The 25,930-nt window shown below is 39.8% G+C and overlaps 1 protein-coding gene across 1 annotated transcript in view; it reads left to right on the forward strand.

Annotated features, from left to right (window-relative positions):
- The window catches only part of DHRSX (dehydrogenase/reductase X-linked), a 158,576-nt gene that overhangs the window by 48,829 nt on the left and 83,817 nt on the right, over window positions 1-25,930 (forward strand). The window contains exon 3 of the mRNA XM_054271398.1: window positions 814-882. Within this exon, the coding sequence (XP_054127373.1) occupies window positions 814-882 (69 nt within the window). The remainder of the gene's footprint in view (window positions 1-813; window positions 883-25,930) is intronic.

Below are 25,930 nucleotides of genomic sequence, written 5' to 3' on the forward strand. Positions count from 1 at the left end.
ACCAGACACCTCCTGAAGTCTCTTCCAACTTCATTTTATTTTGTGGTGCTGAACAGGATACTTGCAGGCTGGCACAAAAAAAAACATCTTTACAGAAAGTTTGGCAGAGTTTTATATAATAAGGAAAATAGGCAGCTTTGTGAAATTCATAAGAGATAACAGTATTGTTATCCAATTTAGATAATAAACAGTAGGTGCTTTGATGTTCCATGCTATGGAAAATATTTTGATGGATAAAGTGAATGTTAATTTTAAAAATTCAACTGGTGTTAATTCCTATATCTCTTGTGCTTATTTTTTTTCCTTTGACGTGTTATAAAAAAATTGCCAAACAAATGTCAGGCAATTAGTAACCACCCACCTAAGCTGAATGGTACAAAAGACATTTATGTGATGCCTAATTACATTTTATCTTAGCACTAATAAATCCTCTCATGAGCATTTGAGACAGGGTAGTCAGGACTTTCCTCCAACTGTGGAAGTCATCATTTTGGAAAAAGAGCAAGGGGAAATCTGCTCTAACCTGTAGTGAAGTTTTTGCCCAATCTGGATGTGATACAATTCACTTGTCTCACAGACTCAAGTCTCAAGTCTGCTGGTCCAGTAGATAGTTCTATTTTATATGAATAAATGAGATAAACTGGCAGAACTTGTGGAAATCACAGTGCATTTGTGCAGCCCTCTTTGAAAGCATCTGCAGCACACCTTTCCACCTAAAACTTCACACTGGTTCTACACTGTGGTTGTGACTTCATAGGTGCCAGTCCTTAAATTGATTGCATTGCTAATTTTTCATTTTTTGTCCTTTAACAGCTGGAAACAGTGAAAGTGATGGCCAAGAAGCGGTGAGGAAAATAAAAGAAGAAACTTTGACTGGAAAAGGTACCATATTATATAATTTCCTTTAAGAAACCATTTTTCCTCTCTTTTTGCTGTCATCTCCTTTTATATGAGGACCCCTTGTGTAATGCTAAATTTATTTTTTTTAATTTGGGGCACTGGAACAGGTTGCCCAGAGCAGTTGTAGATGCCTCCTCCCTGGAAGTGTTCAGGGCCAGATTGGATGGAGCTCTGAGCAAACTGTGGAAGGTGGAGTGGAAGGTGTCCCTGCCCATGGCAGGAGGTTTGGAACTAGATGCTCTTTAAGGTCCTTTTTTCTCAAATGGTTCTGTGATTCTATGAACTGAATTCCAGAAATAAATCTGACTCAGGGGTAAAATGCATAGGGTATTTCTTAAACAATGTTTTCAGCCTGGTTTGACTTTACTGTTTGTCATTGAAAAAGGGTTGCCTGCAAGTTACAGTCTGCCTGAGTATCTGCATGTGTAAGATTTAATAGATGGGAAAAAAATTCAGAAAACCAGTAGTTTTTGCTAAAGGGAGGATGACAGCAGGTAAGAGTGTGTGCTCTTTTACTTTGATTGTTTTAGGAGCTAACAGGTTTTTTAAAGGTCAAGGCTGCTTGATTGGGTCATTTGACACATGTTAAGAGCTTATAGCACTTCACAAATAAAACCATTTTCTTAAATATAAATAGACCTTTCATAGCAAACCTAAATTCCTATCTTTCTGTGATTCTTCTCTTATTTCCTTTAGATAGATCATCCTTCCTGATGATCTATCATGTTTGTAGAGGTATAAGGATAGCATAGCTTGATAACTAAGAGGAAAGGCATGTTCCACACTACCTGCTCTGTGATTGCCATTTGCAGTTCGTGGTGGAGGTTAGTGTAGCTCACATTTTTGTCCCTGGGTGTCACTGGGTGTAGCTCCTAATGGTGCATGATGATTCATTCCTGCCACTTTGACGCATAATTTCTTGGCAAAATTATAGAGCAGTGTTGCTAGTCCAAACTATTTGGGATCTTCATGGCTTCTTCTGAGATCTGATTCTGTTTTTTACCATAATTACTGTTATGATTATCAAAATACATGTTAATTATTGTTTTAAAAAAACCCTTTCATTATGATTTATCTTTTGGCTTAAATAAATGTGCATCCATTATAGCCTCAGGATACATATATGCTAGTTAAAAGCATCATAAATTAAGGCATAGTTAGAAGGATCATAAAAGGAAAAAGGTAATTATTACATCATTAAAGTCCTTTGCTGGAAGTTTCTGTGCAGAGACCAAAACCAGTTGGAATTAACAATGTCATGTGACTTGCATGAATCTGAATAAACCAGGGTCTGTGTTATTTTCTCCCTCTGTGTGATCACAGGCTTTTCTAGCACTCCAGTCCTTCTTGCTTTTTCTAGGTAAAGTCAGTTATAGCCCTCAGTTATAAACTGCTAAGACAAAGATGTCAGTTTGAGGAAGCTGAAAGTGTATTTAAAGTCAATTGAAGTTGTTCCTCACTGTAATTATTTCAACTGAGGTTTAAGTAATCTCAGCCTCGATTGGTTTGTCCTAAAAATAAATTGGAAGAGTATTGTCTTTTCGAAATTTCTCACTGATTGAGGAAAATTTGTATTTAAAAGTGCAATGTCCTGCGCAAAAGACTTGTTCAGATCTGAGAGCCACCCCTATGCTGCTGTTTATCCATGAATCTGCACTTTGCTTGAAATAGGATGTGTGTGTAGATACTGTGACTGTGTCCTTGGTTGGCTAGATGATGCTTGTATCCAAACCAAAGCACTGAGACAGGGCTGTGCAAGAGTATTACCTTTTCAAAGTTCAAGATGTGTTTAGTCACTGCATAAAAACATTATTGGTTGTCTTGACCCTTTCCCCCTGCTTTTTCTTTGAGCTTTTTCATGGCCCATATGAAAACACTGCTTTACAGAAACTGCTTCCATCAGGAACATCAGACTCTTGAAGGAGAACTACTCAAAATAAATAGTACTTTTGGGCAGCCAGTGTGGTCAAGGATTGGGACAATATAGCTATTATGGACAAAAAACGTGAGATGCCATCAGTTTGCTATCTAGATCTCAGATTCCTTAGAATGAAGAAAATCTCCTTGCTTTTTATCAGGTTAGACAGCAAAAGGGAGCAAAAGACCTTGTCCTCTCCTTGTTGCCTGGCTGAGCCATACATAGCACAATCATCCCCAGAGACAGCTCTGGGAAAATGCCAGGCTTATTGAATGCAAGTAATTACAATGTTTTCAAGGCACTGTCATCCTTCTCTGTCTTGGCCTTGTCTGTCTGGGGCTCTGTCTGATATCTAAGGGTAAGTAGTTTTACTTGACATAATCTGTACTTACTTCTGGGACAAGTGAGATTCAAAGCATGTACATAAGTAATTCCTATGAAGCAGCTGAGGAGCAATAGTGTGCGAACATTGCCGAGGAGGATAAAGGATAGTAATAAAAAGCCTATGCATGCAGGTGATGGGTTTTGGTTTTTTTATTGTTTTGTTTTTTGTAAAAGCATGGCAAGACATGAAAGGATGGACAAAACTTCTGAATACAGGGAGGCGGGGTGCCTGGTTTCCCACCCTGGAGGAATGGAAAGCAGAGCCAATGCCAAAAGAGAGTACAGAACTGGAGAGGAAAGCAGTTGCAGCCATTTGCTACAAAGCAGTGATGCTAAAGGACTCAGAAAATCTAAACAACGTAGCACTTCATCTCTTCCTTCCACCCACCCCCTATCCTGGGGCTGCATCAGAAACCTTCTTGGTTCCTCTCCCTGCTGATTCCAGACTGTTTAAGTGTCCTCCTTGGTTTTGGGTCTCTGCTCTGGGTAACCTATTGCAAAGTGTAAGGAGGGAGGATGTACATGGGCAGTTGAGAGGAAGTAAATAAGCTACAAGTCCTTGGGGCATGATAGACCCAGTCAGCTGAACCATCAGAACCTCCTCCACGATAAAGAAATCCCAGCCCTCAGATACCCAGAACAGGCCAGAAGTAGTGCTGCATTGTCATTAAAATTCTCACACCGACTCTATTTCCAAAAGACCAAGGGCAACACATTGCTGCAGCGTGAATCATAAAGCTGGGAGAAGCCAGGATGTGTGGACGTTTATCTTGCTTCCATTTGTTAAATTGGGAACTTGTGTTGTTAATAGTGGCAATTATATGGCTGGGAAAATTGTCGATGGCTCCGGATTGCTGCAGAGATATTCCAATTGGATAAATCTCTGTAATTTGCACATAGGGCGTGTCTCTGTTAGTGTGTCCATTAGTTAGATCAGTTGGGTGCTTTTCAGGCAACCCTCAGCTCCTGGCTGCTTGCTGAGTTCAGGTTCCTATCAGGAAGGGCACTGCAGGTCCTGTCCTGGATTCCCTTTGGACAGAACTAGCGTGGGAGGAGAGTTGCAGCAGTAACAGAGCAGTTCGTCATGGGAGCAAACTTCAGAATTTATCTGAGCCTTCCACAGACCTGCAGCAAGTGCCTATGTCAGGTGCCCAGCACAAACTGAGCTCCAGAAATGGACTTATATTGATCCAAACTGCTTGGTAGTGCAGCCATAACCACAGTTACCAGTGGTGAACAAACCTCATTGAGCTGCGGAAATGGGAGGTTTCTGTGATAAAGTCAGCTCTCAATGGTACTCAAAAAGAATCTCTCAATTTACATAACAGAGTTATATCTCCTGACTCAGTTACCCTCAGCTTATGTATCTGCTAATGAAAGCTAGTTTTAGCCTGATGATTACAAACATACAAATGTTGGAAACTCATATATAAACATGAATGAAAACTTCATTCATTCCAGCAAAGGTTCATGAATACCAATGGAATCAGCAATTAGCAAAACTTTATGCATAAATATCAAATAGCACAGTACCAGGGGAAGGCTCTCACATCCAGAGATTGGAGTTGCAACTAGAGTCAAAGAAGAAGAAAATTACCATTTAGTGAGAAAAGAAGGTGTAAAAGACATATTAAGCGTAGACCTCTTCAAAAGGAGAAGCCTGCGTTTAATCTCACCCAACATTTTTGCGGCAATTTAAATAAAACCACAATTACAAAACTACCAGCTAAATTCACAGCCTTCATGAAACTTCCATTTGAAGTCAGGTGAGAAAGGAAGAAGAGACTTTCTCCCTCAGAGCCAGAGGAATGCAGAGGTTAGCATAGTGGCAGCCAAATTGTGTCATTTACAGTCTGACCCACATCAAGACAGCGTAGGCCAAATAGTAGAATGAATTGTCTTAAAAAAATTCGTGTGCGTTTAACAAGCCTGGCGTTTTCCCAGAGTTTTCTCTAGAGATGTTTATGCTACATGTGACTCAGCCAGGGAATAAGGAGATGACAAAGTCTCTTGCTCCCTTTTGAAGTATAACTTGCTAATAAAAAAGGAATTTTTCCTTTTTGTTAGAGACCTGAGATTGAAGAATTGCTGTGAAAGAAGATGGGTTAATATAGTTGTACCACGTGTAATTACAGAATAACTCATGGGTGGTTTCTCCACCAATGCTTGCTGTGTTAGGCACCATTTTTAACAGAGCAGTCCAGCTCTTTCTGCTCTGTACCAGAGAGTTTGTTGTTAGCTTTCCCTGCAGGCTAGAGGAAGTAATCTGCTGAGTTCCCAAATTCACAAACTTTTAAACTTGGTGGTGGTATTCCCATCATATAAGCTGGAGTTGTCTTCAGCAAAGAGTTCAGTTCAGCAAGGACTGATGCCTTGTTAATATGTGCAAAAAAGTCTGACAGGACTATTTCTTTTGGATGGCATGCCAAAGGCATCATTATGGAAGCGGTTGTCCAACCAGTCAAAAATAGTGGAAAATATTTTTGTTTGAGACATATCTTTTACAAGTGTGCATAAGCACGTGTGAATTTATGCTTGCTTGTGTCACTTTTTTTTTTTTTTTTTTTTTTTGGTGGTGTTTTGAGTTGTAAAAGTGTCACGTCCTGGGCTTGTGGCTGGACCTAATGTGGTTACTTTGTCTCTTCTACCACATCCTATTGAAATATCCTTTCTCTACCACTGCTGATGCTGAGACACCTGTAGGATTGATTTAAAGAGCTTTCTGACAATGACAGCGCAGTTTCCACCTGCCTGGTTTCTTTTCTCGGGCTGGTGCATTATCTCCAGGACTTGGCCGTGGCAGGTGAATGACTGCCCTCAGTTGGAGTTGGACAGCTGAACACCAGGCTTATGGAGACACCTTGAAAGCCAAGGTGCTGATGTGAATGGGAGCAGAGAAGTCTCAGTGTGACAGTGCTGCACTTTGCAGGACCCTGTGTGGAGCTGCAGAGTTTTTCTGCTTTGTCACTTGATGACAGGTGTAAGAACCTTGCCTAAACATTAAAATTCATTTTCCTTCCATAGACTCATCTGAGGTTATATTATATATTCAAGCCATATGAACATATTTGAATATTGAAAAATATTTTATGTGTTAGACTTAATCTAAATTTGTGACTACATCCTCCCCATGCACAAGGATGGAAGACTCTTTTCTGGAGACCAAGAAAGTAATGTCTGGGCTGATACTTTTTCTCTGTGCTCATAGAACTTATATCTCTTATCCAGTAAAGCTGGTGACTTTTTGCTTCATATTAAGCAGGGAAGATTTTAATCCACATAAAGGTGTCTCCAGAGCCCTCTGATAAAATCACTTAGGTTAAAACTTTTCAAATCAATTGTCCTGCTTTTCTGTTTGTTTTACATAATTCTTTGATGCAAAGCCATGGTTAAGTTTGTTAAACCTATTTGCTTATGTCTTTTCTTGCTCTCCTTTTGACTTCCAGTGTAACATGATAGAAGATTTCCCCTCTCAGTTCTTATAGGTGCTTAAAACAATGGAGAACCCCTTATTTTTTGTGTTTCTTAAAACACTTTGGAAATTGAGTGGTCATGTTAACAGTGTGGCAAATCAGAAATTAAGAGCAATATGAATATGGTTCACATAGCTGAAGATGAGTTGCATATCTGGATGCTGAGATGGAGATAAAGTCTTTCAAATGTGAAATGTATTCATAATGCAGGCACAAGCTCTGCCTGTTGGTTTCCTGAATTCCCATTTCCATTGGAAATGTGAAACACATTTCATTAACAGGCTCTGCCACTAGGAAATGTGATTTTCTCTTATTTAAATTATCTCTAATTGAAACTTAGAGACAAAGAAGTGCACAGGTGTAGCTGTAGGCAGAATAACAAAGTCCCATCAGATGTCTTGAAATGATTTTCTGACTGTAAATCACCAAAGCTTTGTGTGACTAATGGCACCAAAGCTCTGAGGTTAGGATTTTGCTGATTGTGCTGCCCTACTGAAGGCAATCTGGAGAAAGGGAGTTTCAAATGAAAATTGCCTCTTCAAGGCTGGAAAAAGCTCCCATTTCAGACTTTCATGGGATTTTGATCCTCTTGTATGCACTTGTAGAGTCATGATGTTGTGCAGTGACTGAATAAAGGTGCTCCTGGGTTTGTCACAACCTTTAATATGCCATTATTTTTTCCATCTCGATCAGTAGTTGCAGGCAGGTTGTGTGTGAGCCATTTCTAGACCTTGTCTGTTTTCAAGAAATTTGCCAGCATATACTGAAAGACAAAGCCAAGAAAAAAGCAATTTGTGTTCTCTCTGGAATGCTTTCATATTTCTCTTCCAAGAACTACGTTATGCAGACCTATCTTCTGTGAGTTACATGTAGGGCTTTAGAAGTTAATTTGCTTATAACAAGTAGAATATTTTATGTGGAAATGTCATTGGCTTCTGTACTGGAGGCCCAGCTGCCAAGAGCATGGAGAACTTGTGGGCTGAAGTAAATGTGGGATAAGCAGAGCCTGTATGCTGTGTGAGCAACCTGCCAGGTATGAGCTGCACATCAAACAGCAGATGCTGGTCAGCCTGTGTGTGCAGGCAGTGCCAGGATTTGTTTGTCTGCTCCATCCTTGCAGCAATATGGCAGAGCTCCAGGGGAAGAACTGCTAGAGAGGAGCCTCTGCACCTCCCAAGGACCAATGCCACTGTGCTCATGCTTAATTTGTTCTTCAAGGACTGTTTTTCAGTGGCACAGAATTGAAGCTCTGAATAGATGTCCCAGTTCTTAAACGAGTTATGAGTCAGGCTCTCCTCAGCAGTGCCCAGTGACAGGACCAGAGGCACTGGGCACAACCTAAAATGCAAGAAATTCCATTTAAAATTAGAAAAACTATATGTTTTTATAATTTTTTAGCATTAGAGCTTTTGGGTATCAGCACAGGTTGCCCAGAGAGTTTGTAGATTCGCTGTCTTGAGAGATACTCAAAGGCCATCTGAACAATGTCCTGGACAGCCACCTCCAGAGGGCCCAGCATGAGAAGGGACAATCTCCTTCCAGCCCCAGCCACACTGTAACTCTCTATATCTTGCACATTTTAGCTGCCAAACCCACATGAAACCCTGTCTGCTTTGTGTGTCCAGACCTGAACACAGGTACTGTAACTTACACAGTTTGCAGGACTTCAGGGCCTTCCAGACACTGTATCAGTGTTCATGCAGTGCCAGTATTAAGACTTAATTGCATATAGTGATAGCAATAGCAATAACTTGACCATCATTCAGTCTTGGGAAGCAGATATTTGAAAAGAACTTCATATCAGTGTAAAAAAATCACATCTATTCAAGTAAAAAAAAAATATTCTGTGGAAAAAAAGGAAAGAAATGCTGATATTTAGTGTAAGAATGACTCTGAAGCAGCTTCCATTCTTGTTTCTTTTGGTGTTTTGGATTTCAGTTTGTTTTATTGTTGTTGCTGTTGTTGTTTTTGTTACTGTTGTTTGGGTGTCTTTTGTTTGGTTGGTTTTTGTTTTGTTCTTGATTTTTGTTTGTCTTTATTTTCAATTTTTGTGCAGGGCAAAGACTATTTTTTTTTTTTTTTGTTAAGACTTAAGTTTTAAAATACAGTTTTTAAATTTAATGTGTTCGAGATTACATGATGTGTGTCATCTCTGCCACATTTTCATCATCTGACTGTAAATTATCATGCTCATGTACACTTTGAAACACTTCGTAGCCTAAAGTCTTGCAGAAAGTGTCTAATGCCAGCATTTTTTAATGGTCTTTTTTGATACCTGGCGCTAGAAATCCTTGCTTGTAAGAAGCAAAGTAAATATTTCTAAAGATATTTATAGGCTCTTCAATTAGCCAAACATCTAACACGATACTCATTACAAGCCTAATAGTTATGTCTCAGTTTGGATTTCTCTTCATATATTGAGGCACTGTTTCTGCACAAGGTGATGTGAACTGTTTCCACCACCTGATTAATTTCCCCAAGATAATGCTCGGCTGTGTTTCATTCCTTATTTGATTTCAACGTTATCTCTGCCACTGACTTCTCTTACCAAGATTACTGTTGACTTCAGGCTGCTTGGCAGGAGTGGCTCTTCACAACTGATGTGACTTGAGGAGACAAAATAAATCAAATCATCTTTCCAGCATTTACTTTGACCTAGTTGAAAAATAATCCTTGCCAGTGTTTTAGCTCCCAAGCATGAAAAACGTGGGCCTGTGGTTGGAGAGAGATCTCCATGGCTCTGGGCAACATTTGCTGTGGTTCTGCATTTCCTCTCATTTTACTCCAATCTCACTTATGCTCACTTGAGCTTTTTTAAGAAGTAATTTACAACAGCTAAGCTTCCCGGAACATGGATCTCATTTAAATGATACACTGTCTGTACTTCTGTCTCTTTAAGAATTTGAAGGCATATCAGAGGGAAAATAAAAGGAAGGAAAAATAATATAAGGCAAAAAGCAATTTCTCCTTTTCAAAACTTTGTCACGGCAGCTGGGGGCTTCTGAACTGGAGGTTTGTAACAAGTCATTTTCCAACCTAAAATATCACGGACTTTCTCCCAGCTTACACTCAACACTTGAAAGTTAGTCCATGCAAAAATTCCATGGTCCTAGTTGGAACAATTTTCTGTGAAGACAGAATTTTTCCAAGAGATATGTTTGTTTGAATGGGAGTATTTATTGGCAAAAGAGAGAAAGAAACACTTTTACACTCATATCTACAAAATAACACAGAGAAAGTGCAGAATCTCTGTAGAAGGGATTAACTTGAAAAGTGGCAGTTTGTGTTCAGCCTGATCCAGATCAAAGGCTTTTCATCCCAACTGTGTTTCTCATGTCCCAGACTGCTGTACTATAGACGACAATCTTTGGTTTAGAATGTAGACCTTTAAATCTTCTTGAATTAATAAACTTCAGTTTATCAATGCTTTGTGTTGATTTGCAAATGCACACTATGATTGATTTGGGGTTTTTTAATAAGAAAGTTTTTGCAAAAGTTTGTTTAAAAAACATATTTTATTTAAAATGGAAATATCCTGTGCAAAACACTTTCGTGTGAGTCTGAGCCCTCTTTCCATCAGTCTTTTTGGGGTTTTTTGTTGTTTTTTTTTTTTCTTTGTGCTGATGCAAAAATTAATTGTCCTGTCCCTGCCTAAGTGAAATCTTCAAATGGGATTTCCTTCCAGATTTTGTTTCTGAAAGTAGAAGACAAAGCACATCTCCAGTGCCATGGAGGCCTATACTTTGAAGCACTAGCTATAGAAAATAGATGGACATGTCAAAAAATGTGCTTATTTGGGACAGAACAAGGCTGATGTACTGAGAAGCTCTCCTGAGAATCTTAGGCTCTTCCTCCAGTTAAGATAATCTCAAGTGGCTGGAAGAAGACTGCTATATTAGAAGATACATGAAACAACTTTTAGTTTGGAATCATAATACTGTAGTTACCTTGACTACCAATGATATATGATATATTGTGTTTGCCTCTCCAGGTGCCCTTTCAGTCAGCCCTACAGACAGAAGAGACAGAATATTGTTTGTCTGTTTGTTTGTTTTTAATTTGCTTGAGTCATACCTCTAGAAAACATGACATGCTAGTCAGAAGGCAGTACCCATTTCTGTGTTTCCACCCAGCAGGAGAAAATAGTATGTTTGCCTTTACTTGCAAAAAAGGACAATTTGTTGTCCTTTAACCTTTTATTCATCTCAGTGCAATCAGAATTAGAGCATTTAGGGCCATGTTTGCATGGATAGGTGAGCCCTGGGCCCCAGGGTGTGTGTGCCTGTGGACGTGGGCAGGACCCCTGGCTGCAGCAGCTCTGGGGAGCTGACAAGCTGAAATGAGGGGTCCCTCACCCCCTCTGAGCTCTGGGCTCTGCCTCTGTCTCCCTGTGGGCAGCCTTTCCAGGCAGAGCTCAGCCTCTCAGCCTTGTGCAGGGGGAGCACAGTCTGCAGGGGAGACTGACATAGAGATCTTAGTAGGTTTTATTTTCTTTAGATGACAAAGAGCTCCTCAGGTAATGTAAATTGCTGGTGGCAAAGGTAATTTTTCAAGGGTAGTCCAGAAATACCATTCTTAGGCTGTGTGAAAATTTAGCATCTATATCCTTAGTCTCTTAAATTTAATTTTTACTTTATTTTCTAAAGATAATGTTTTGAAACAAAGCCATTCTTTTGTGCTTCCAAAGTGTTTCCATGGGGGTTATTTTTCAGAAGCTGGATGCAAAATGGCTAATCCCTCATTTCAGCTGGAAAAGTGCTACCTGCCAGCCCCAGTTTAAGGGATTTGTAAGGCAGTAAAATGAGGACAGAACAGGGGATTTAATTAATTTATTTCAGCCTACAGTGAGAAGATCATGCTCTGGGGAGTTTGGGTCTGTCATGGGGGACAGGTGTGTAAGGAGAGGGTGGGGGCTGGAAGGAAACTGTGACTGTGGGTGCCAGTCTGGGTCTGTTCTCTGCAGCTTGAGGAGGGAAGGACATAGGTGTTGCTTTCCCTGCTGTCTGGCTTCATGGACCCTTTCCACAACCTCCCATTGCAGCAACCTTTTAAAACACACCATCTTCTGGGGCTAAAAATTAGTGATGTTTTTCCTCCAGTTCCTTTTTAGCACCAGGTGGGATTGTACGTCACTGATGATATAAAGAGTATTCCATCTCAGAGGGATGTTATAAATTTATGCTACCAGAAGTAAATTATTCTTTTACTTGAAAAATAGATTCTTTTACTGACCTATTTATTTTTAAAACATTTTTAAAAGAATTTATCTTTTTTTGCAGGCTAATTTCAGATTTTGCAGATTCATTTCAGTTAATATTTTTTAATATAGTCTAGCCTTTGAGTTAAATAAAAATTAGCCTTCTTCTGCAATGGATGCTATAAAAAGAAATGTGTACCAATGTGGTCAAAGAGCAACTGAATCAGACACAAAAAATGGGAGAAAATGGGTGAAAAAAGGAAAACTGATAAGAGAATGATAGGAGAAAAAAAACTCCACAACATGAATTCCACATGTCATGTTCCATTTTCTTTTTGAATGGTCATATTTTTAAATTTAGTTTTAAATTTAATCCAAAATAGACAATTAAGACACTGATGTGCATATTAATAAGCCAAAAAAAATGAGAGATACTAAAGGCTGAGAGGAAAGGGAGACTAAGGAGAAAACCAACACAAGTAGTAGGCAAGGATGAAGAAGCATGTGAAAACAGAGAAAGAAGAACCTGGAAAGAGGTTGCTGCCACAGGAACTTGAAGGAGCATAAGATCATATCCAGAAAATATGTCAGGGGTTGACTGTTTATTTAGTGTTTATGATAAGCAGACTTTCGAGTAGATGGTCCCTGAATAAAGAATTGGAGTCGCTCCATAGTTCAGGATTTCATTGTTGGAAGTTGTATTTACTACACTAAGGTATTAGAGAAACTACACTAAGATGTTTGAGTCATGTCCTGGTCAGCAGTGACAGAGCTTTCACAGCTGCACCTGCTTGCAGGGATGAGCTGGGTTGGCACAGTGCACACAAGGCTTGTTTAACTCCCCAGGCAGCATGTGTGAGGCTGCAGGCTTTATTCTAGCCCTCAGATTGCATATTCCCCCCTAATGCTCCATCCAGGAAAATTGTGTGCTTTTCTTTCCATTCTGTATAGTTAACTTTCCTTGTCTTCTCTGAAGATCTTCCAAAGTGCTCAGCATTCCTGGCACATTTGATTTGTATTTCCATCTCTGTCACTCTTTTTCCTTTCTCTCTTCCTCACTCTTTCTGTCCTTTCCTTACTATCTCTTTTTCCATCTTTCTTAAAATAAAAAAAAAATAGAGAATGGGAAATACAGCTTTGTAACACATATCTGCCTGTTTCATATTATGTCTAGGACAATGGTAACAACCTGTAGTTTTATTGTGCTTTTTCATTTTCAATTTTAAAAATTATCCCAGATTAATGGTGCTTGTACAGTGAGAAAAATTGCACATTTTACATGGATCAATGTGATTTGCTATTCTCCGTATTTTATCCACTACGCTAAGATTTTAATTTCTCTTTAGATGGCTTCTGAGATGGAGACATCCTGCTGCCCAACCAGGAAAAACAAGGTTCTTTATTGATTTTATATAGGATTGAAAGAGTACACATGAATGATATGGATTGCATGATATCTTTTCTCTGGAAACTATTCTGTTAAATTAGTTTCAAAGCTGTCAAATTTAAAAAACATGGAGTAAGAGTGACATGTTATGTCCAATGGCTGTTTTTGTCCTAGGAAGAGGTATCATGCTAGCCTTGGGAAAAGCCTGAAAGATAACTTCCATTATTATCCAACTGAAAAGCAGAAAAGAGTGACTGAATCATTAAGCTAATTTTCTCTGAAGGGGATGAAATAGCTATTGATAGGTTTTCCTCTCTTCTTGTGTTCTTGCCCTCTTCATCTCAATGGCTCCCTGGCATCTCCATTCCCACTGAACCATCCCTCTGTCCTTTTCCCAAACCCATCTTCTCAAGCTTTTCTGGCTTCCTTTTTTTTATATCTTGGAACTACAAATTCTGAGTTTGGCTGCCAAAGGCAAGGCAGAAATAGGTATCAGTGGGCAGACACAGAAATTTAAAGGCAGGAACTGAACCTCTACTTATCCATCAATGTACTTTCATCATTGCCCCCAACCAGTTCCTTGGCAGTGTGGCTCTCTTTTGCCTTTGACATGGGAGCTTTTTAGTCGTTCCTTGCACAGATAAATTCAAACATTTCCTCCTTCTCCAGGTTAGCAGGGAAAGCCCCTGAGTGATGCTGTGAGGAAGGACATGGCATGGAGGCACAGAGCTTGCCCCTGCTGTCTGGGGACTGGAGACTCCCACTGCTCCTTGTGTCTTGTACGATAGAGGCTGAAAGGGCATTGCCGATCACCACCACTGAGGTTAGAAGCCCTGTTCATTCTTACCCCTCTCTTTTGTGGCAGGTGCAATTGAAGTGCTTCTATCAGCACATATTGACCCAATTCTGAAGCATTATTAAAAACTGGGAAGCTGTTTTAGTGGTTTTATGTTCATTCTGGACATGAACAGCAAGCAGGTAGAAACCTGTGAAACCACACTGTATGTCTAGGAAGAGAGAATGGAAAAAAAACCCCAACCAATTAATGTTACTTTTCCTTTATTAACTCTTTTTTTTTGTTTTGTTTTTCCTTTTAAGTTGACCTGTATCCTTCCCACCTAGGGGCCAAGTAACTCCTTAACTCCTTAAAAAGTGAACATTAAAGCAAAATAGATATAATATTATGGTCAGAAAAGAACTTGTCATTCATGCAGGATTAAGAACTGTCAAGCATCCTGTACCTAACAGTTTGTATGATTACATTCAATAAACATGACTCACAAAGCTACTTGATTGTTGCATTCATAAATTTCTAACCCTTGTGGGGGGAGTATTATAGCCTTCTAAATAATGGGGTTTAGGGCTGCAATTTCATGTCTTCTTGAAAACTGACAATTGACTTTAACCTAATCAGGGGTTCTATATCATCATTTCAAACGGACTGCCTTAATTAGAAACTTGCCTCAGATTTAATGGGGAAGTGACAATTCCAGCAATTCATCTGGACAGTTGCTCAGAGGTACTGAAGGTACTGAGGCCAGAATTTTGATCCTAGTTGGCCATAAATTTGTTCTGGGAGGCGAGTTCCATGGCTCTTCAGATCTGAATCATAAGAAGTGTGCAGGCAGCTGTTATTCCCACCCATGTACACACTTGCTACTAAAAGACCCACAAACTAAATTTCTCCATTTCTTCAGTCAGTAAGAACTGTAATTCAGCTATGTATTTTAAAATGCGTGCCTTGTAATATTTTTGTTTCCAATGAATTTACAGTTAATTGCAAGGATTATTTTGAAGGCTTCTAAACCCTTATTTAGCCTGTACAGTGCTGAATAGTGGTGTGATTTCTGAATATGCCAGAGTTCATATATGCTAATCAGTCTGTGCGCTGAAAAAAGCACTGCATAGCACTGGGCTAATTTGCAGGGAGAGTAGCCTGCAAAAGTTGGCTATTAGCTGGTTTCAGTCACCTTTTGTCTGCACATTGCCTGACAAGCAGCTGGATTCTTGTGCGTTCCCAGCAGCCTGCAGTTCCAGTGCAATGAGGCTGAACCAGGCTTTTCTTTATTAAGGAAGAAATCAAGCCAAAAATAGTCTCTGTAACTGCTGTTTTCTTTTATTCATGGTAGTTACAGGCAACAAATCAAAGATCCTAGTTGCTTTATTCTGTACACCCTTGCCCAGCATACACACACACTTGCAAGGCATTTTGCAGTCCTTCCTTTAATGAACTTCTCATTCTGAAGAGGTCACACTCTTCCAGAACATTGTTTGTTTTTCTCTGCTTGGGAGCAACACCTTGCACGGATCTGCAATCATTCCCCTGTTAAGTGTTGCCTAATTGCCCACTTTTGCTCCATCTTTCAGGAAGTTTCTAATGATCCTCCCAAGCCTCTGTGGAGCTAAATATTTCTGTGCTGTCAGCAATTTTCACCACCTGTCTGTTCAGCCTGCTCTACAGAAAATTCCTAACACCTGGCACCCAGCACTTGTTTGGGGATGGAGCAAATGAACCACGGCATTTCTTTAGGGGCTGCTCAGAGCTGGCAGCAGGTAGAGGCAATGACTGTTCCTGGTGAGCAGGACCATCAGCCAGCCTTAGAGTCAGATGCACAGGGAAAGGTTCTCCTTGGGGTCCAAAAAAACCTGGCACTGAAAAGCTGGTTGGTTCTTTTCCCAGTGATGTGTGTACAGAACAGCAAATACTCAGATAAAACAAACAAGCATGACTTGGAAATAGCCAGTGCTTTTGCCTGAAATCAACCCCATCTTATAACAGCAGTTTTACTGAACTCTGTGGAGCTGAGGAGTGAAGCTTGCAGGTTGCAAAAGCTGGAGCTGAAGGCACCAAGAAGGTAGCACACCAGGATGCACAGCAGCAAGCTGCTGCTGTGTAGCATCTTTGGAAAGAGGATATTTTATTCAGGAGTTGTCCTGTAACTTCGCTACCTCAGTGTGTGGGTGTCAAGTCTACTGAGAAGATGGAAGAGCAAGCAGTCAGACACAGAGCAATGGGAATGCTGTGTCGACTGATCAGAAACCTTGCCTGGAAAGGGAAGCTAGTTTTAAGTGAATGCAGCAAGGAAATATATAGGAAAAATTTGGATAAATTTGGAGGCTTTTTTCCCCTTTTGTTGGAGTGAGAGAAGGAGTCAGGGAAACATGAGCTGCAGGCAAGAACATCAGAAGGCTTTGTAAAGTTTTTTGTGAGCACTGCAATGTGTGCCTTTAACCTAGATATATTGAACTGAAAGGAATGCAGGTACTAGCATGAAGATAGGAGACTGGATAAGTGTAAGAGTCTTTGAGTTGCTCTTTCACGACATAGAGGATTTTTATCTCACAAGGGAGAGGTTCAAGAAACAGATCCAAACCTAGGGACGCAATAGTAATGGTGGAAGACTTAGCAATAGCTGAGGGATGACTGTGAAGTCAGCTGCAACTGGAGAGCTGCTGGCTATCTTGGACTCATTAACTGTTTACACACAGATCCTTCACATTTTCTAAAACAATAAATGAACAGCAGTTGGTATTGAATATCCATATTCAGTTTCAAGAGTGATATAAATTGCTGACTAAATGGTCATTTCAGTATCCTGGCTCATTTTGTGAGTCTCAGAAAGCAGAGTAGTATGGATGAGATACAGGAATAGTTTCTAAAGGTGAGCAAATATTGGACTTTTTAATTACAGCCAGCCTCTGAATTCATGAGTATGCTTTGTTCTTTGGACTTTCTTTTTTTAATGTGCTATTTATCATTACAGTGAAGATCTAAAGCTTCATTTCACTATGTGAGTATAGGGAAAATTATAAATTGAGACTTATTTTGGCTAGATATTAACCTTTTCTTATGTAAGCCAAAAGTGAAAACTCATAAAGGAAGAAATATTTTGTTTCTTCTGTAACATGTCAATAACAGCTTGTCTTTGGGAATTTAAGCCTTTCCAAATTCAATTTTATCACTTACGTGTTTATGTTACCTGTTTTAATTAAGAATTGGCAGGCATAAAAGAAAAAAAATCTATTTTATGTACTGATATGATCTTAATTGAGAATGCCTGGGTCTCATTGTCATTGATCACTTATTTTTGTGAGTTATATCAAGGTGCACATGAGTAATATGTAATACTGCCCCATGGCAATATCTAGCAGAAGGAGCTGAGAGAGCCCAGGTGTTTTAACAAAGTGGTTTGAAAAAGCTCCAGAAATAGTATGTGATTTTGGAATCCTTGGAGGACACAGGGGCCAGCCTTCCACCTGGACTCCTTGAGTCACCTGTAGGATAAGCTTTCCTGCCTAAGATGTTGCAGCATATTAATCATCTTTGCCATGTTTGAACAATTCTTTGTGGTGGAGCTCCAGAACAAAGGTGCAGTGTTTTTATGCAGATCCCATAGAAACATTGCCCCATAAAAAGTATTCTTCTCTACCTTGTTTCCTTCAGACTTGCAGAAAGACTTTGATGGGCAGGGGTCTGGAGGAAATGGGGAATAAGAGGCCTTAGAATGCTTTAGAACATCTATTTCCTTATGTATTGTCCCTCTAGTTACAGAGGGAAAAGTACAGATGCTTACCTAAATAATGGTTTGGTTTTTAGCTCAAATGCAGTTTCTGAGTAAAGTCTTTCAAAGTGTGCAGTTGTGATAGATCACACAGAAGCTGGGGGATGTTAAAATAGACAGAAGTGGGGGTTTATCTATTTTTGCTGTGCAGGAGGGAAAATGTGGGTACCAGCAAAGCATGAGAAAAAATGCAGTTGTGTCAGTGAAATAGTTTCATAATAAATGCATGATTTGAAATGTTCATTTTAATTTTCATGTATGCTATAAGCAAACTATTAAGTCTCAAGGTTATTTAAGAAAAAAAAAAAAAATGCAATGTACCGAAAAGGTTGAATCCAGTGAGATGTAAGATAAGATGCTCAGCAGACCTTTTCTTAGATCTTTATGGAAAGAAAAATAGGTCCCAAGGCTACATGTGATGCAACTTAGGAAGAAAATATCACGTGCAGTGTGAAGTGCTTATTAGTTACTGTTATTAAAAAATTGCCTGCTGTTGCCAGGCCTAACTTTAGCTTTTTGAAGGGCCTAACTTACATTTTTGAATCATGTTGTTCTTTCATCTCCCAGATCAAAGAGCCTTGGACCTGTTTAAGAATGTTGAGACAGTAATAGGCTCAGTTAAGGTGCCTGTTATACAGTACCTACCCATGTCATGACTTTGGGTGATATAGCCACATGGCTTTCTGAGGCTGAGAAATGTAATCTGGTCCCAATTGCTCCTGAAGAGCTATGTGCAAACTAAATGACCACAAAGGTGCTTCTGACTAGTGGCATCTGCATCCCATATCAGGGTAAGACAGTGGCACATATCAATGCTGATTTTCACCTTTGTTTGTCCAGAGAGGAAATGTGGAAACTATGGAAATCTGCTTAGCTCTGGATAATTAGGGTATAGCACAACATGCTCTCACTAAATTACTTGACTTGGAAGGGGCCATTAAGTTAAAACCATTAGGGATATTAGTGGGTTTTTTTTGAATATTCCACAGGGGGTGGGATAGAATATGATGAATGTATCTTGTATGAAACATTGAGATTCTTGAGTTTCTGATCAAAGTGATTGAGGGATAAAATCATATTTCAGTATTATAAGAGTTGGAGATTTCAGGAGCTAACAATGTGGGTTTAGAGGGAGATATATATCCTAGAGGTTTGTATGAGGCATCTCATCCACCCTGCTGAATCAAAACCTCAGTTTCATCCAGTGTAAAGACCTCATCTGGTACAAACAAGTTCTTCCAGATACGGCTTTTAGGTATATTTTTCTGAAGATGTCAGGAGACAGCAAGCATGTATCTCTTTCCTCATTCAAGTAGCAACAGACACCTTTGTAAGATAAGATGGAAGGAACTCAGGAGGGGTGAGGAAGTAACTCAGGAGTACTTCATGCATTTTTTATTCCATGAAAGAAGCAAGGCCTTTTATTACTCAGCATGATATCCTCTTTAGAAACAGTTCTTCAGCAAAGCTAATGCTGGGCATGCTCTGGTCAGTCTGTCTAACCTCATCTATGCTGTTGCTTAAACTCAGTGTCTGAGAAAGCCTTTGTGGATGGTCTTGAGTAACTTGTGGTCTTCTCACTTGCTGAAGTGTCTCTGCGGCATAGCTTGGGCAGTAAGTGTGTCTGAACCACCAGTGCCTGGGAGCTGATGGAAGTGCTGTGGGAAGGGCTGGACAAGCCCTCCTCCTGCTCAGTTTCAGCAGCACCACTGTGTAAGAAGCAGCTCCACTGTGTCACTGTGGCTTGTGCACATTTGCTGCTGCTGATTGTAGGGCAAAACTCACCTGGACTGCTACTGGGGAACGGGAGTGCCCTTTGGCAGGCCATGAAGCAATAAAGAAACCAACAATTGGTCCTGCTGGTGAGGATGATTTTGGGAGCTTCAACTCGGTCTCTTGTGGTCCTGTGCTGTGTTCTCTGGCCCTACGAAACTTCTCACCAGCCTCAGCCATTTGAGAACTTGAATCCTTCAAGTTCTTTACCCAAACACCTTCACTACTAACAGGAGAGAGACCGGCCCACCTGAAAGGTGATTTCCTGCACCTTAGACAGCTAAGGACAGCAGCCTAAGGGGCTAGATGGAGGTGGACAGCTGACATCTAGGCAACTCTAGCTAACTGATCACCTCCTTTCCTTCTGAACCTTTGCTGCCATGCATAATTCAATCCTTTACAGGGAGGAAAAGGGTTTGTTGGAATTAGTGAAAGAACAAAAGAACAGAATAAAGGCTCCCAGTATTAATATATATATATATATATATATATAAGTATTTCAATCTGCTACAAAACAGTTTGTACATCTTCGTAGGAAAATTTATATACTTTTTTTCATATGAGATGAGGAAGAGTAATTTAGCAAATAATACACCTACCTTCCAGACAAACTCAAAGGAGATGTATGTTGGGGCAGCTGGCCTCAGTCCAGCAAAGCCATTAGACGTGGGTAACCCTTGACAAAGGAAAATCTGCTTAGCTCGTCCTCCTTATTCTTCTGAAGGCATTGATCTAGTGTGATCCATTTAGCCTGTTGTGCTGGAGTGTTTGAGGACCCACAAAGGAAAGGCCAGAACTTGGTCCAAGGTTATGTTTACCAGCCACCCCCTGCCTTCACCCAAAACCAACATAGCAGATTTTTTTTGCACCCCTGAACCCACAGAATTTTCCTTTTCTACAGTTTCTGTGTTTTGCATGCCAGGTCTCTCCCAGTCCCTTATCCTTCAACCTGGATGAAATTTGTACGGACTCAATATGTGTCAGCCAGGATTTGAGGCCAACCTAAACACAGCCAGAGCACAACCATTATTGATCACAGGCACAGAAGGGAAGGCTTAACCTTTGCAATGCTAAGAGTTTGTTCTCTCCACAGTTTTAGTTTTACTTTGGGGGCCAGGGGGAACTTGGATCACTAAATGAAACAGTAAAGGGCATGAAATAATGTGTAATTTATGAAGTAAATAGTTTAGATAAGGACACATCAGAATTTTTCAATAGCTTAGCCAGTTATAAATCTTTGTAACAAGAATACATCACTGTATTCAGGGATTTTTGTTCCTGAATATCCTGGAATTACACAGTGCATTTTTATATACTTCTCTGTGTTTCTGGTGAACAGTTCTAGGTCCCCATGGGTCTTCTGAATTGAGCCAGTGGTGAAACTTTTCTCTATGATGTTGATTAGTGTAAATGTGTCAGGCTACACGATCTGTGAGGTAAAATCTGCATTGGGGCTTCAAAATTTTATTTGATGGTTGTGCCTTAAGGCCAAGCATAAGCAACTGATATTTTTCCCTATTTCAGTTCCTCTGCCTGAGTCTTGTTGTTTAAGCTAGAGACACAGTAAAATCTCTAAGCATCCAAACTGCCTTCTAGTTGGGTCATGTGCCATTCACATTCTCTGAAAAAATCCCTTCACCCAGGATTTTTCTCCTGGGAAGCTGAGAGGCCTCAAAGAAAAGGAAAACAATTCTTATCTCATTTGCTTCTCCTGTGTTGTGCTTGTCTGGAATGTGTTTGGAGATTGTTTACCCACATGTGATTGCCTCATTGGACTCTGGTGTGAGTTGTTTTGACTCATTGGTCAATTGGGGCCAAGCTGTGTTGGGACTCTGGAAAGAGTTACAAGTTTTCATTATTATTATCTTTTTAGCATTCAGTAAGTATTCTTTCTGTATTCTTTAGTATAATATAGTGTAGTATTCTTTAATATAATATAGTATAATAAAGTAATAAATTAGCCTTCTGAGATAATGGAGTCAGATTCATCATTCCTGTATTTGTCAGGGCATTCCCTTGTTTACAATAGTGTCAAATAGTAGCTATTCATCAATGAGATACTTTGCTATGTAAGATTTCTGATAAATGTAGGTATGCTGAAAGGAAAATACAAAAATGTATTGTGTTACTATTGCGGCTGATATATTCATCTACCTGTTATCTATGAATATGCCTAGTCATACCTTATGCATGTTTCTGCATTTGCTTCGTGCAGTGGGATTTTCCTTACTGCCTCAGGAAGAAGCTGTGACCTCTGTGAAAGACTGCTGGTGTGATGGCCACAGCTCCAGCATCCAAGCCTCATAGAGAAGCACACTTCTAGTACATGTACTCAGTATCAACATCTATACATATTGGGTACAGCTGTCGGTTCCATAGCTTCCAAAATTGTAATTTCCAGGCTAGCACGATACTGCAAGTTGGCTGATGACAAGAGCAAAGGCCAAGTCTTCAGTGTAATGTGAAATGTTTTGTCTGTTCTGAAGAGATTTGCACAGTGCTGTGTCTGTGCTTGCTGGTGAGGTGCCTGTGAGTAGCATCAGTGTAATGCAGATGTGCCTTACCTTTCCTATTCCCTATTTCATGCAGATGCTCCAAGCTCAAAGCAGTGTCATCTGCCCCTTCCATGAGCAGAGGACCCCTGGCAGATATGTTCCTTCCCACATAAAGGTCAAAGGCTGCTACCACCATGAATGCTAAGAATGGCTCAGCTGAAGCCATCTTTAAGCCAGACAGAAAAATAAACCTCTCAAAGTGGAAAGAGCTCTTCAACATGATCCAGATTGCCTCAGCATACTCCCTTGGGACTATTTGTGCAGTAGGATACTCTTCACTGTGAATAGGAGTGACAAAATCTGGCCCAGAGTTAGTTCCCTAAGGATGTAAATATAGAAACTGCCACAGAAACACGTGCAGGGGCACAGAAATCTTTTTTTCTACCCATGATCTCTGCTAGTGAGGTCTCTCTCTCAGAGAGTCACTGCAGCAGTTCAAAGCTTCACTAGCACTGGAGGTTGGCAGGGGAAACATTGCTGATCCAGCTCAGAGAAGCAGGCAATTTGCTTCTGTAAAATTACACTTAGTAAAGCTTTTGGGATTTCATGTAGGCATATCTGAATCACGTGTATATCAAGTGCTCTCAGTCATGAGTGGAAGAGGGGTCATATGAGGATGAGAAGCTCTTCAGACAGAGAGAGTAACCTTTGATGAAATGCTCAGGCCACAGACAGGGAAGCTGTCTGCAGCTTGTGCAGTAATCTGGAAGTACTGATGGACAGTTTTGTCGTCGTTCATAGAAATTTTCAAAACACTGAAACCCAGGGCACACACATCTGCAGTACCCCATGGAGGCTGTGCACCTGATCCCTGGTGTGGTGGGAGGATCCAGGCTTTTGTGCAAGGGGCATTTCTTTGGCAGGATGGTTTTTTTCTTCCCCAGCTCTGATGATTCTCAGGGAATTCACTTCACTGACTGAAGCTTCTCTCTATGCACTGTTAAGCGGGCAGGGGAAATCAGGCTAAGGTTTTCTCTGTGTGGAGAATTGGATACCCTTGGCATAATGCTTGAGACCACTGAGTCAGCCTTAACCAGGAGCTCTCAGCCCCACGGCATGAATTAGCAGTGGTAATCTTTGCAAGTGGAGCTGTAAGTAACAAAACTGCTGGTCAGATATGGGCACACAGTGCTGCTCTGAGAAGTATGAGTGTGTTTCTCTAAAGTTTCATTGTGATACACTCATTTCACTCATTTGCCAGGCATTGTTTGACCTTTCATTTGTGCACTGTATGTATGCAGTGCATGGAGGCTCCATCTGGGGCAACAAAATTTACTTCTTTCTTTAGAAAAGCCTTTAGTGCTGGAAGAGATAGGGAATTTTGTTTTTGTTGTTGTTAACCTCACATAACTCTTCAGTTCTTTCCCCCCTCTTTTTTTTACTTTTTTTTTCTTTTTCTTTTTGCTTTTCAATGCCAGTTACAGATCCCAGATGTCAAATAGCAGCAGCAGCTGGCTGCGTGACAGATCCCTTAGGCTGCAGCTGGGTGAACACTACTGGACTTATTCTAGCTGTATCATATAGATGGTATGCAGATGATTTCTCTGAGCTGTCATGCTTTTCAAATGCCTCTAGCTTCTTTTTTTCCCCCTTATTTTATTCTACTAATACACAGAGCCTGCAAAATTCAGCCTTGGAGAAATCTTGCATGTATTGTGTACGAGGTCTGTGGATCCAAAGGATGGCCTATCTGTGCATTATTCCTCTTACATAACAAAATTATTCAACTAATAAATATGCAATATTCCTAATACTCTATTAGATTAAGGTTGACTATGTCCTTCAATACTCTGCATTTATGACAATAACATTCTTGTAGAAGATGAGAGGAGAAACATTAATTCAGGAAGTCTGATGTCTCTTAAAAATGATGTACTGTCAAGTGTCCATACTGTTTGAATAGTACTTTTGGTCCTTTTTTCTTCATTAAGTCCATGTGAGTATATTGATTTAATGTTAATGACAGATGAGAGAAGCAGGAGCAAATTTTCAGTAGAAGTATACATACACAATATGCTGTATTATCTACAAAGAAGAGTTCCATCACTATATATTTTTAAGATCATCTATGCTGGTGATTTTTCTTTAGTAGTTTTGCTGTACATTAATTTTAACTAAATCCTTTTTGTAATGTGATGTAACTCTGCCTAACATTAATGCAATCATAACAAATGTACAGTTTTCCTTTAAACTACAGTGTATGTTTTGTGAAAGTAGTATAGTTTGAAAGAAAAGCACAATTCTGATTTAGTATCCTTACTCTGAGTCAATAATACTTAGAGAGCTGAATTAATTCCTCTCAGTTTATTGGAACATGTGCTTAAAACTTCAAGGTAATGTTTCAAATATAATTTTCCAATAATTTCCCTCTCCGGTGCTGTCAAGGATATTAATAAACTCAAAACAGTTTGTTCTAGAAACATCATCGACTAAGCCATCGTTTTTTTCCTTTTGGGCAAAATCCAGAAAATAGATTTCATCAAGTGGGGCAAATGCACTTTCTCTAAATTATCTAATCACTTCTGTGTTTTTTCCTCTAAACATTACCTGCAGCTAAAATGAAGGTGGTTGTTATAGATACAGAGAACCCTTCCATTGCTCTTTTCAGAAATTATTGATTTTCCTTGCAGACACAATGCAGAACCCAGCTCAGAGCTCTGGGAAAATGCAGATATGGCATGCAAAAGTAGCTGTGAGCCAATAGAATTTTCAGCACCAATGGAGGTGATTCAACTGTCATTTATAGTAAATCTAAAGACAGTGTATGTGTTTCTTCTTTATAGTCACTGATTTATATCTTGTGCATTACTTTTGAGTGGAGCATCATACAGTCTACATCTATATGGCTTCTCAGAGCTACTTCTGCATAAATCTAGCTCATCTTGATGCTTCCTAGTCAGAACTTTCATCTTCCTAGAGACCCCTCATATTTACAGCTCTCCAAAGGACATTGCAAGCAGGGTGTCAATATATATAATTCTCATTGAAGTTATTAATGCTTTTCCCCGTAGCTCAAAGATACTTTTATTCTCCCTTCCTAAAGGAAATTCTATGTATTGGTCAGTGTTGAAGTCTCCTTTTGATGAAACTATGCACAGTCGACCTGTCCTGGGACACCCTAATGGGAGATTAGTCTGAGTGCATTCTTGTTTTCTGTCCTTGCTAGTCCAGAATAGAATCCTTCTGTTTTTCCTCTGGTCTCTTTTTCCCCAGCAGTACTCCTTCTCCAGTTGCAATTCTGAAGCAGACACTCAATGCAATTGTTCATCTCCTTTAATCTTCTGTTGTCAGTAAACTTCCTGCTGGTCCTTTGTTGTGCTTCCAGTTGGTCAGATTGCTCATTCTCAGCCTCACAGACTGACTGACATGATAGAGTGGCAAAGTATCCTGACTTCTCTGAAACAAACTATTGTAAACCTGCAGAAACATTATCTGCTAAGTGTTTTTCTATGTTCTGTTTCATGTTTTTCAGCAGGAGGCTTTATTGCAGAAGCTCTTTCAAATGATCTCTTTTTTCTGCCTTTTTTCTTTTTTTTTGTATCAGATTGTTTCTGATTTGGGTACATTCAGTTATGTCTAAAAATTTTACAAGTATTGTAGAAGCTTCATACAACACCTAAGGGAGTAAGAAGTATTCTGCATAGAAATAGGGTAATATAGAACTTTCTCTTGGTGTTCTTTTCCCCCTGTTGTTTTTTTCCCCCTGCTCAAGATATCAATAATTTCTTCTCCAAGTCTTATGCCTTATCTTGCCTCAAGCTAGTCTAAATTGCTGACCATC

Source organism: Melozone crissalis, unplaced genomic scaffold (genome assembly GCF_028551555.1).
Source record: "Melozone crissalis strain CALT ecotype California unplaced genomic scaffold, PUWL_Pcris_2 ptg000013l_1, whole genome shotgun sequence".
NCBI classification, from domain to species: Eukaryota; Metazoa; Chordata; class Aves; order Passeriformes; family Passerellidae; genus Melozone; species Melozone crissalis.